This window comes from Monopterus albus, unplaced genomic scaffold (assembly GCF_001952655.1).
Source record: "Monopterus albus unplaced genomic scaffold, M_albus_1.0 scaffold1.1, whole genome shotgun sequence".
NCBI classification, from domain to species: domain Eukaryota; kingdom Metazoa; phylum Chordata; class Actinopteri; order Synbranchiformes; family Synbranchidae; genus Monopterus; species Monopterus albus.
The window spans coordinates 4,865,911-4,879,526 of record NW_018127881.1 but is presented as its reverse complement, the minus strand read 5'-3'; the positions used below and the strand labels follow the sequence as shown (position 1 = coordinate 4,879,526).

At 41.5% G+C, this 13,616-nt stretch overlaps 1 protein-coding gene across 1 annotated transcript in view; it reads left to right on the top strand.

The window, feature by feature from the left end:
* Positions 1–13,616, top strand: part of phc2b (polyhomeotic homolog 2b (Drosophila)) — a 34,296-nt gene that overhangs the window by 3,004 nt on the left and 17,676 nt on the right. Inside the window, 4 exon segments of the mRNA XM_020612316.1 lie at positions 11,374–11,719; positions 12,675–12,836; positions 12,970–13,047; positions 13,377–13,538. Of these exon segments, the coding sequence (XP_020467972.1) occupies positions 11,432–11,719; positions 12,675–12,836; positions 12,970–13,047; positions 13,377–13,538 (690 nt within the window). The 5' untranslated portion in view covers positions 11,374–11,431.

Here is a 13,616-nt window from a genome sequence, read left to right as displayed (position 1 = left end):
AGATATCCACTTCCTTTCTTAGCCTAGCTTCCACTCCTCTTTCCCATAGCTTCATTGTGTGGCTCATCAACTTTATACCTCTGTAGTTGCTACAACTCTGCACATCACCCTTGTTCTTAAAGATCGGCACTAGTACACTTCTCCTCCATTCCTCAAGCATCTTCTCACTCTCTAAAATCCTGTTGAACAAATTAGTTAGAAACCCCACTGCTGTCTCTCCTAGACACTTCCACACCTCTACAGGTATGTCATCTGGACCAACAGCCTTTCCACTCTTCATTCTCCTCAGAGCCTTCCTCACTTCATCCTTTCTAATTTTTGCTACTTCCTGCTCTACAATATTCACCTCTTCCCCCCTTCTTTCCCTCTCATTTTCCTCCTTCACCAGTTCCTCAGAATACTCCTTCCATCTTCTCTGCACACTCTCCTCACTTGTTAGCTCCTTTCCATATCTGTCTTTAATCGCCCTTATCTGTTGCACATCCTTCCCATCTCTATATCTCTGTCTCACTAATTTGTACAAGTCCTTCTCGCCTTCCCTCGTGTCTAACCTGGCATACAACTCATCATATGCTTTGTTTGGCCATTGCCACCTCCCTCTTCACTCTACGCTGCAATTTCTTGTAGTCCTGTCTACTGTCTTCAGTCCTTTCTACGTCCCACTTCTTTTTAGCTAGCTTACTCAAGTCGATTTTAGCTAGCTTTTTAGCTCTGAATGCTGTCCTGTACTTCCTCGTTCTGCCACCATGTTTCCTTATCTTCTTTCCTCCTTCCAGATGACACACCTAGCATCTTCCTACCTGTCTCCCTGATCACTTCTGCTGTAGTTTCCCAGTCATCTGAAAGTTCTTCCTGACCACCCAAAGCCTGTCTCAACTTCTGTCTGAATTCCTCACAACATTCTTCCTTTTGCAACTTCCACCACTTGCTTTTCTTTTCTGTCTTTCCTCCTCTTCTTCCTGACCACCAGAGTCATCTCTGGGAATACTCTCCATCACCTCATTTAACTCACTCCAGAATCTCTCCTTCTCTTCTAAATCACACCCTACTTGTGGAGCATAACCACTGACTACATTCAACATTACCCCTTCAATTTCCAACTTCAAACTGATCACCCTGTCTGACACTCTTTTCATCTCTAAAACATTCCTCACAAGCTCCTCCTTTAGGATCACTCCTACCCCATTTCTCTTCCTGTCCACACTATAATAAAAGAGTTACGCGCTTTGCGACCCTTCCACCTGGTCTCCCGCACAGTAGTATATCTACCTTCCTTCTCTCCATCATGGCCGCCAGCTCTCTACCTTTCCCTGTCATTGTGCCAACGTTAAGAGTCCCTATTCTCAGACCTATACTCCTGCCTTTCCTCTTCTCTCTCTGTCTACGAATCCTTCTACCTCCTCTCCTTCTTTGACCAACACTAGTCCAATTTCTGCCAGCACCCTGTAGGTCAACAGCACTGGTGGCGGTCGTTGTTAACCCAGGCCTCGACCGTTCCGGTATGGAAATTGCACTGATGAGTCGCATGTTTAAATTTGTCATGTTTTTACGCCGGATGCCCTTCCTGACGCAACCCTCTCTATTTATCCGGGTGCCACCTCACCAACTCAGCGAGGTAAGGTGGCCAAACCATTAAGAGCCTTAAAAACAAAAATCAATAGCTTAAAATGAATTCTAAAACGAACTGGAAGCCAGTGAAGAGAGGCCAGTACCGGAGTTATATGGTCGAATTTCCTAGTACCTGTTAAAAGACGAGCAGCAGCATTTTGGACCATTTGAAGACGAGAGAGAGACATCTGATTAACACCAAGGTATAATGCATTACAATAGTCAAGTCTAGAAGTTATAAAAGAATGAATTGCAATCTCAAAATCACTAAAAGAAAGAAATGACTTGACTTTACTTAGCAACCTCAGGTGAAAGAAACTAGATTTTACGACTGAGTTGATCCTCTTGTCGAATCTTAGGTCACAGTCAAACGTTACCCCTAGGTTTTTTAGTCGTCTTCAAATGATGAGCCAGGGGGCCTAAGTTGTGATTAAAAGCAGCAAATTTCGCCAGATCACCAAATAAAACACACTCAGTCTTATCCTCATTTAATTTAAAAAAGTTCTGAGCCAGCCAGGCTTTCAGGTCAGTCAAACAGTGGCTGTAGAGATGTCCCCCCAGCTGCTTTTAATGGTAAGTAGATTGTCAAGTAGAAACAGAGCAACCTCCTCATCTTTTTAAAATGTTGCTCTGCAGACTAGGGGTGTGCGATATAGATTGTCTATGATAATGTCGTAATTCTTGTTTTAACCTTGTGTGAGCTGACATTATCAAGTGTGTAACTTACAAAAAACATTTGTTCAAAAGATGGCAATCTGCAAACTATGTTGGAAATTGGTTTGCGTTAAAGACACTTTGACAGCATGTTTTTCAATCTGCGAACTATCCACCGTACAGAATATGAAAAGCTTTGGAAAACAGCTGTCCATGACAGGACTAAACCAGCCAAGGTACCAGCACAACAACATGCCAGTGGGTGTGTGGGTGTGGTGTGTGAGAATGGGTGGCAGCAATTGTAAAGGTAGAAAAGCACTATATAAGTGGTCTGTTTACTTTGTTTGCTACTGTACATGCTTACGCTACAGTTAATCATTTCCATGAATGATTAATATGCCAGTTGTTTTCTTGTGTATTTGTTTGCTTTATAAAAAGCCAGAAAATAGTGACATAAGCTGCCAGGCCTCTGGTAAAGGACCCGAGCTTGAAGGAAGGAATAAAAGACCGTCCCGAAGTGGGGAATTTTTTTTTATATGTGTGTGTGTGTGTATATATATCAAAGTTAGATCTTTAGTCAAAATAGCCACTAGTAATTTGTGCAAAAAAATTAAGATTGAGTGGGTTTCACCAAACACTTGTAAAGACAGGCTGCTGCAGCTCACACTTTGACATTGGAACTGTATATTAGAGGTTATTTAATAAGAAGCACATCCCCAGAGTTGATGATCATAATTGCTTGGCGTTTCTGGTGTCAGTGCAAGTCGCCACAGCCTCCTCCTGTGCCTTTATATGTTTTATTAAAGGAGTGTTCATTCTCAAAATGTCTTTTTTTTTTTAATGGACAGAGAGCATTGTGTTCAACTCAATTTGCAATGGCATTGGTTTGAATGTCATATGCTTGTTTAACATGCATTCCCTATAACCAGTTAAACCACAGTACCACTTCACAAAGTGATACAGAATAGCAGGCTTTGTCCTACTATATGACTATTTAGTGGTCAGATCCTACAGGTTTAGTGCACAGTGGTGTCCTGTATTTATCCTTCCTTCAGATAAGATCACTTACCTTTAGGTTCACCAACTAATTGTTGCCTTTTTTAAACACCTCCTCCCTGTATTATCTGCGTTCAAGAGGGTCACATTGTGCCTAGTAATTTACTTATTTCAAGAGTATAAAGCAGCAACAGGCTCAGCGAAGAAGCTCATGGATTTTCTTCAAGGCTACTGGGGTTAATTGCCGGGGATCTTGCTTTGCCTGCTTAAAAGCACAGCAAGCTTTTATTATGGAGCAGAGTGAGTCCTTTTAAACCTGAGAGCACACAGCCTGGGGAAATCAGCCAGGCACAGTTACTTGCATATCTCTTCTTATAGCTGACACCTGATCTAATGTAGTAAGCAGTTATTCAGATGAATTTTTTCATACAGTTTGTCTGAGTGTTATGAAATTTGTCCTGAGCTTTATCCAGAGTTGACCTTTGACCCAGGCAGCTGGTTGAAGTGCACAGGAGGTGGGACATGATGTGATCAAATAGCCAGTTTGTAATTTGGTCATAAACAACTGAGTTTTCTTGCCATTCCTTAAATTTATCTAACAGTTCTGGCTTCAGCTCTTGGAGACGAGGAGCTTCCTCTGTTGTTTGGAAATGATTTGACTACATGAGATCATTTGCATGTTAAGTGGGAAGCCTGTACAAAGGATGGAAACACATTCAAAGGCTGGAAATACGTGCATTCAATTTGTCCACCACCTCAAGCAAAAAGCCTGGCCAGAATATGAGGAAAGCTAAAAATTGTGCAAGAAGAACTTGGCAGATGTTGCACGAACAAATAAGCAAACTCCTTTATTTCAGATGGTGATCTCGGATCACTGCTTGTTTGTACAACTGTCAAGAAGACTGTATGCTGTTGACTTAAAATATTTTTGAATTTTAACATTTTCATACCAACATTTCATTATCACAAAAATACACTTAACTCTTGTGATATACTTTTTATTCTGTATCGCCTGGCCCTAGTCAACAGGCATGATGTCAGGAAATCACTTTTACAAGATATGCTGTTAGTATCAGTATTCATTTAAAAGTCATGGTTGATTACATCACAGCATTTTCATAGATGGACAGTTCTTTTTTGCACAAGAGTCTATCTTTTTATGTTTAAATGTGACAGTAACTAGCCATCTTACCATCTCCATGAATGATTGCAGGGACTTGAAACTGTAATGTGTATATTCAGTACAGGTACCTGACCTAATGATAACCTTTTGTATGCATCCAAGGGATCAGGCTTATACATAATTAGGTTGACATTTGCATCTGTAAGGGTGGAAATCGTGAACAGTGAGTTCCTGTCAGGATGTGGCATTTTTGTTATGAGAGTGTCTGTGCAAATCAAAAGAAGACTTGTCATCAGGGGAAATAAGTGGAGTGCCCCAATTTTTAACCTCATTAAATAAGACTACATCATTTTTGGCACAGCCAACTAGTCCATAGAAAGGAAACCAGGAAATTTTACATTTGTTATGAGTCTCCAATGACCCAGAAGGTAACTTCTTATCCTTTGTTACATCTTTTGATGTCCAGCCAGTTCACAGCTGGATGGAATTAATTTCACATTTAAAGACCTTGTTTCTGATGAAGACAGTGAAGTGCTGCTTTTCATGGCTGTTCTTCTCGTCTCCTAACTGACCTAATTTTTTTTTTTTTTTTCCCTTCTTGGTGTGATCGATGTCTGAGAGTGATGCCTCAGAGACTGCTTTGATAAAACGGCCTGGAATGAAATGTGCTACTATTTTGCAAGTCTTGTAGGGACTATTTAACTGTGGTATTTATAGATCAGGGGTAGAATCTTTCATATTCTGTCATTTTGCCTCCTCTCAGTCTGTCTCTGTGCTTTCCTGTCTGCTTCTCCCATGTTTATTTTGAGAATTGTCTTTTGCATCTTGCATAGCAGTTTGCAGCTAAGAGAAAAAGACCACAGTTCTCTCAGGAGAATCCAGTAAAAGTGTTTTGTGTTTTTGCAGCATGGCACACACATGCTCGGCACACTTGTACAGGTCTCTTTTGTACTGGTCTGAGTCTGATGGCTCAATTATACCAAGCTAACCTCAGTATCAGAGGGGATCTTTGCCTTACATGTTGAAAGGCACTGCCCTGCTTGCCCTGTTTGGACAAGACCCATCGACCGTCATCACTCTTAGGGGATGAACCCAGCATCACTTTGGAAGTGATGCTTTGTAATGTACAGGATGTGGAAGCTTGAGTTTTACACTTGGGATTTGTAGGCCATCCCTTCTTATCCATTAGAAATTATGGACTGACGCGCCTCTTTATCAGACATCACATGGTGATTGGACACTTTAGCTGAGGCATCAGAGGAAAGCACATCTTGTATCTTTGAAAATGTTTCCTTGATTCTTCTCTCCTCTTATTTACTCCTTGGAGCTCTTCCATGGACACATCTAAGATGAGAAAAAAACATGAATGAGGGAAACGTGAATGCATTTGAGACACTTGGGATGCACCCATTGACTGTAAAGAGTAGTCAATGAATTGATAAGTTGATCAATAGAAAAGAGAAAAGTCACCTTCGGCTTTTCCCGTTTAGGGGTCGCCACAGCGAATCGTCATACTGACGACTTGCATGTGAGTGCTGCACCTTAACCACTAGCCTACCAGGGACGGTCGACGATCAATAGAAAAATGATCTGCAACTATTTTGGTAATCAATAACTAAACAAGATTTTATACAAAAATGGCCAATTTTAATGATTGTTTTAGCTGAATTTGAGGATTTTATGTTTTTCTTTGTCATATTATAGTAAACTGAATATCTTAAGGTTTTGACTAATTCAAATACCCAAAACATTTTTAATAAATTATTATTCAGTGATCAGAATAGTTTATCAATCAACTGATCAGTTAATGGGTTAATTGTTTTAGTGCTGGACTCAACACTGCAGTTACACAAGCACTGTGTATGGTTGTGGGTTTACATTTTTTTGCTAGAGTACTGACATATGACGTATTGCATTAATATAGTCATTGGTAAGGACTCGCCTGAATCAGCAGTTCTGCAATAACAAATGACAAATCTGCCACTTATATTATCTACATGTACATTTTCTACAAAAAAAGTCCTTTTATAATTATTTTTTTCATTTTAAACTTTTCAAATCAGTTAAAATGACTAAGGAGTTGAAACATTTTCAAGCAAACATCTGAGCGCGCTGGCTGGCAGCTTCTTCGATATAGGAAGGCTCAAAGTGCATAGAATTGTTTTTACACTGCTCCTTAGTAGGGCTTATTAGATGTCAGCTTTCTTCAAATTGATAATGAACTGAGTGCCCTTTGAACAAAAGGCATGGATTGTTTATTTTAGTCTTCTGTTGGACCACTTCAGCACAACTGCTCTCTGCTTTTTGCTTCATAGTTTAGTGACCTGGGTTTTCAGATCTTGATGTCTATCCAGCATCTCCTCAAACTGAGCCACCTCAACCCAGGTTTTTTTTTTTTTTTTTTTTTGGATCCCCTCCTCAGCTGCACAGCTCTGTTAGCCAAGTGTGAGACTGAAGGTTTGCGTTTCTGTCTGCACCACCAGCTAATCTATATGCTAATGAGTAGATAATAATCAATGAGGTTCACGCATGGTTGGCTCCAATCAATACCACACCGCACCAGCCAACAATCCAAATGGCTACATTTCATACAACCAGACAGTTAGGTGGCATGTTAATGTGGTGGGGCAGACCATAAGTATGCAATTATCCTCTTGGTTTATCTGCCCTCTTCTACATAAATGAATTCTGTTGTTGTTGAGGTTTGAATTCAACTGCAAAGCTATCCCGTTGCATTTTTATGATGGTTTGGCAACTCTGTGCTCCTTGTTTTGCATTTCATTTCCATAACTGCTGTTTTGTCACAGATTTGGGTGGTACGTTCCTCATAGATCCTGATTTTTGTCATTAGAGCCTTACTGGTGCATTTTTTAAAGGTTTAGGGTATGTCGGCATAGCTTTAGTTACCTGGTAATGGTGTTCCTGCACCGCTTCAATCACATCTTTTAGTTGTCCATCCCACGTCTCTGACGAAACAGATGTACTTCTATTTTCATTACTCCAGCTGTAGACACTGGTGACATAATGGCTCGCATTTTACTAGCGACATATGCCTGAAGTGCATTTTAGTCATCATGTATATTTATTTGTTTTGCACGTGTAACCACAGAGATTATGTACTTGGTTTTGGGCGCATCCCAAATGTGGTTACCTACACTATTACTGTGCTTGAACACTTAAAGTTGTAGATACACACGGGGCACTGGAGCTTCTCCTGCTGCCCTGCTAACCTGCTGTTTATGCTACACCTTCTGTATAGACATGGTGTAATGGCCATCTCCGTGAATCGTATTTCTTTTTGTTCCTCCACTCTCTACCCTCAGTGTCAGTCGTGTCACAAAACTGAGATTAACTTGATTACTGTTCTGTTAAGATGTTCAGTCTGGCCAAAACGTCACTGCACCTGTCCTTATCTGAACATAATGATGATAAATTGGCCCACTCAGTTGCAGTTTATTTGTGGAAATGGTGTTTTCTATAAATGGTTCAGATCCTGTGCTGTAGGCCTGCACTCTTCAAATTTGAGTCCTAAAATGTGATTGGAGCCTTTCAGCTGGCCAGACTAGGACTCAGGAATGTAGAGTGTGCTGTCTGTGAGCTGTCATTTTAACGAAATCCCTTATTGCCTTGGATTCGACTTTACAAAAAGAAAATTAGGTAATAATTACAGTCTACCTTATGTTGGAGGGTCTATGCATCCAAAAAAAAAAAAGATCAGTAGTCAGGCAGCAGCAGAGGGGGAGGGGAGAGACAGTAAAATCATTACCATCATCTTCATTAGAGAGGATCCTGTTGTCCAATCAGCATGCTGCTCTACACGCGGAATCCATAGGTACCTCGTTGGCTGTCGCTAGGATACCACATAATCAGGAGGCAGGCCGTGGCCTGGTTGGTGGAGTGGGGTGTTGATGCTGGTATGAGCTCGCTGTGTGTTGGGGGTAGGAAAGAGGGGCTTGGGGTTTGGATACCACACAGAAACACGCTCTCTCTCATTCACTCAGTCAGCCAACCAGCCAACCACTCCGTTAGGCAGACAAAGAAGAGCAACATCCTGCAGGAGGACAACACTCTCCCGGGGGATGGGGCATCATACCCCCGCATCACGGTGGGGGGGCCAAAGGAGGTAGGAGCACCAGGGTTAGGGGGCTTTGTCTAAGCAGCAGAGTACCCCTCCACACACAGAGGCATACGTTTCTCTGTGGCTATTAAAGCCATTATCACACATCAATCGATCTGTGCTCTTGACAAATGCGTTCTTGTGGTATTTTTAACGTGGGTCATCAGAGTTTTCTCATATGTGGACTGGAGGATGGATACTGATGGAGGCTCCTGCACTTCCTTGTGATATAAGCTCTGAAGAGACAGCCAGTCTGTCTGACAGCCTCTTAATGGCTCTCATCTTCCTGCAGGCTGTGCAGATCCTCTTGACACAAATCTGACAGTCGGTTGTTGAGGTCTTGTGATGCCCGCTTGAGTAGATCAATGCGTCCTCTTGTGAGGGGTGCAAAGAGCTGAAATTGTGTTGTTATGGTGTTGATCGGCTCTTTGCCATATATTACACGCTGCTGGTGCTGCTTTGATGTTGCTTTGATGCTCTCAAACACACAGACTCTACCACTTTTGATGGGTACCAGGTTTTTCCCGAAACCAACTTATAGCTTGATTGTGGATGCAGGGATCCTTTTTGGGGAGGGGTTTCACTTGAACCCTTTCACTGATGGATGGGTGACTCCTCTCAGAAAGACGGGGCTGAAAACATCGTTACCAGAGGGAATTCCCTCTCCACAGGGAGGAGGCAATGGGAAGCTGACTCTGGGATGTAGGCTAATGACTGCATGTAGGCAGCCTTTGGCAGTGGCGGTGCTTTGTTTACAACCACAACCCCACTCTGCATGACTGGATTTCAGCTTTTTCACTGATGCAAATATGCAGATGTGAAATTTCAAATTCATGACAGGCATGGTTTAATGCACCTACAGGATTGTCTCATGGTTGAGTCGGGCAATTTAAAAATGTAGTTATACAAATTTTTTAATTGAATTGTACTATTTTGTGTTTTGGCTAATTTGTACATTAAAGAATTTTTAAAATTCAAATATGCCCATGTCAGCTAATTGCGTAGTTTGACTGTTTTGTGTCATCCTTATGATTCACTCAAAGTTTTTCATTAGATTTACATGTAAACTCAGAATCCAGCCCTTGTCTCAATTCAGTGACTGTTTACTTAAACATTTTACAACTGTTTACAGCTGTTCTACCTTTTACCATTTGAAGGAATAATATATGGTTTAGTAAGATTGCAGTTTGTTTCCAAGTCTGCTGTGGAGGATAAGTAGGCTCTAGAACTTTGCTTTAGCCCCTAATCCACTCAAAGGAATAATGAGGAGGAGGGAAATATCTTAAAAATTGCAGCATTGCTCCTTATTTAATTACTTCCATCACTCTCTCTTCTCAATCTAGCCCTTTTAAAATCAACCCTCACCCTTCACTTGCTCCCACAGCTTAATGCGCACATCTCTAACCTCAAGGACAGAAATTCCATCCTACCTGTCTTGGCCTCTCTTTTTAAGCTGTCATGCTATTTGAGTCCTCCACCACACACTCTCATTAATCCCACCTCCTCTACGTCTCTGGTATCTCAAATTCTTGATGATGATGATTATAGCTCAACTTTATTGAAGTCTTCTGGACTTTCTTAATGTCATTTAACAAAACTTGATCTTTTCTGTTTGCCTTCACCAACTAAGGTTACTTTTCTCTCCTCCTGTTGTCTCCACATCTCATCATCTGCCATGCTGAGTTCCCTTCCATCTCATCTGCTCAGAGAGCTCTGGACTTTTTTTTCTCTGCTAATGGATAGCAACCTTCAAAAGGCTTTTATGAAAGAGGTCCAAGTCACTGGTTTTGTTCCACTTTGTTATTGTGACTGACAAGACGAAATGGATTCAGAAGTCTGAGATGCAGAAAGTGATCTAAAACCCAGTACTTTAGAATTATACTCTAATCAAATGGGGTTAGATGTGCGTTACCTGTATTAGAGTTGATGACGTGGCATTTGATCACTGTATCGGCTTGTGTGTCATATTTAGAGCAGCCTCTGCTGCCTTTCCACTTAGCTTTTACCAAATGTGCACATTCTGGTTTCATCTGAAATCCTCCAGCTACACTATGCTTCCTTTGATGCTAAATCCACTGGATTTCATTAGCTTCCCAAACCGCATTTTTGTGTGATTCTCTAACCAGCTTTGTTCTGCTGTGCCTTGCTTTTTGTTTTGAGAGAAGGAAGTTTGTCACATCATATGGTAGTTCAAAAACAAAGTTTGTGTCTGTAAGGCACATAAATTTGGATTTAATATACAGTTCTTTACTTTACTGTAGTCTTGCTAGCAGTGTTGCTCTTTGCACTTCCTCAGAATAGCAGAGGTGTTTTAAGAAAGGCACGTAGTTTTATTCTGGTAGACCATTTACTTGTCTGTTTCAGGACTTGTACTGAATTCTTACCATTTTTGTCTGGCCTTGATTATAAAATTTATAAATACACAGATCAAATAATAATGATGGAGAAGAACAGGGACAGATTTCTAATTTGGAACAAAAACCTTACTTATAAATTCGATTGAACTTTGGGAGATGCCTTTGAACATTTAAACGTTTTTCAGTTTGGAACCTAATTTGCAGACATTTTCAGCAGGTTGTTAAGAAGTTTGCATTCGCTTATTGAAAATTTGATTTGAAATGAATAAATATCTCTAAGAACACTTTTTCACCTTTCGCATGATGTCTTTGTCAGATCTGATTCATTTCTCCCTTTATATTTTATATGCATTGGTTGTGTTGTGTTTTCTTGAAGTTGAGCCTTTCATTGATCGTCAACTAGAGATGTATTTTTTAAATAGGTCTTGGCGTGTCTTTGCCAAAAAACTTTGGGATCTGGGGTTTTAAAAAAAAATGTAAATAGTGTGATGCATGTGTTCCCTTTTTTTCTCTTCTAGGCACAGAAGAGCCATTCAGAAGAGCAAGGGGTCAAAGGTGAGAAGAGCAGAGGGCACCATGGAGAGTGAGCCGGGGGCCCTTGCCTCCATGGCCAGCAGTACCGGAACCGCCACCTCCTCCACCGCCAGCCCCGCCAGCACCACAGCTGCCAGCAGCAGCAGTAGTACCACTAACACCAGTACTACTACATCTACTTTGACCACTTCCACTAGCAGTAGCAATAGTTGTAATAGTAGTAGTAACACTAGCATTTCTAGTAGTTCCAGTAGTAGTGCTACAACAGGAAGACAGGCAGTGCCTCAGATATCTGTTTACAGTGGGATACCTGACCGCCAAACAGTGCAGGTGAGATTCTTGGTGTTAATAAAATGCCAGCCCCGTCTTTATTTGTGATGTGGAGTGTGATGTGCAGACACACGGACCATGTGCACATACAAGTGCACACAGAGGCATCTGTTGTGCTCTGAAAATGATGTTTAATGATTCATTTTCTAATTGGAGCAAATTAATGAAATATGCGTTATTATTTATCTTTCGGTGTATTGATGAGGAGAACTCGGATGGTAATTTCACAGGGTTTGTCCAAATTGAAGGAATGCTTGCTGTGCTTTAGTACTCTTGACCTTTTGCCCCCAGGATAAGCCTCTACACAGGCTTATCCTCCCTGAGAAAGGTTCACTCAACTTTGTGCTGATGCTTTGACAGCAGAGTTTTTGTTATATTCAGCCCCACTTCTCTTGCACTCAACTGGCTGACAGCTAAAAGGCAAACACTATTGAAACCTAAAAATGCCCTCTGAGGATAAAGAGCTACTGGTCATTTATGGTCAGTGAGAGCTGGATGTATGTATGTGTTGCTTCGCTGCTAATTTTACCCTCATTCCAAGAGGTGTTGTGTCGATGGACTGCTGACACCACAGAGCATAGCTCAGCAGCCTCCCTGAAAACCAGAGGGGAACTTTGCCACTGGCAGTAACTCCTTTCACATCTCAGAGGTTTATCTTTGTAATAATTTGATCAAAGAATCACTGAGACTTTTCTTGTTGATGATGACGATTGAGGGACTGGGTTTATTTATGTCTCTGTTTGCAAAGATCACAACTTTTATACATTTGGATATTGTGACTAGTTGTGTCTTTCTGTCTCAGTCAAAATACAAATCCAGTCCACTAGCTGTTAAAGTGAGGATGATACAATAAGTTATAATTTCTAGTTTTTGCACCCTGCTCACTTAAACTTAGTGTACAAATTTTTGTATGAGCGCATTACTCAACCATCTTTGTCTCTGTCTTTGTATGCAGGTGTTCCAGCAGGCACTTCACAGACAGCCTAACACAGCAGCACAGTATCTGCAGCAGATGTATGCTGCTCAGCAGCAGCATCTGATGTTGCAAACCGCAGCCCTCCAGCAACAGCACAGCCTTAGCACGGCTCAGCTCCAGAGTCTGGCTGCTGTACAGCAGGTCAGCATATTAGCTTCAAAGAATAATTTTCACAGTATAGAGAAGGTCGTTGATGTTATTGGTGATCTGCTGCAAGACGGGTTGCAGGAAATGGTAAAATTCTCTCCTGCCTCCCCCTCTCTCCGTGTGATAGGCCAGTATTGCAGTTGGTCGACAAAGCTCTTCACAGAATGGCACTTCATCTCAGCAGACAGGATCTACTCAGGCTACAGTAAGTGTAGCTATAAGTATTGGGTGGGTGTTCTACGAGCCTCTTAAGTTATTTTTGTCCATTCGATTATTAATAGAACTAAGTTCATTTTAGCACTGAGATGCTTGGGAGAACTGGGCTCCACAGTATCAGCTCTTTGTGTCGTGCTCCTTCTCTTTTACACAGAAAATAAATTGAAATGCCATTTGGTAGTTTATTCAGTAGTAAAAACAGTTTTACAGATTCTGGGTCTTTTAATATGTGATTTGTTTTGGCAAAAGAACTAGTATCGATCATAGATATATAAGTATAGAAGTGTGTAATTATCCTGTTAATCTTCTCTCCCATAGATTAACCTGACCACCTCCCCAGCGGCAGCTCAGCTGATCAGCAGGGCCCAGAGCATTAGTTCCACCCCCACCAGTATTTCCCAGCAGGCTGTTCTGCTGGGCAGCCCATCCAGCCCCACTCTCACGCCCAGCCAGGCACAGATGTACCTGCGTGCACAGATGGTGAGACTGCAGACATAAGGGGGCATAGCCACTGGCAACATTTACATGAGTGTGCATATTTGGCAACATTTACACGAG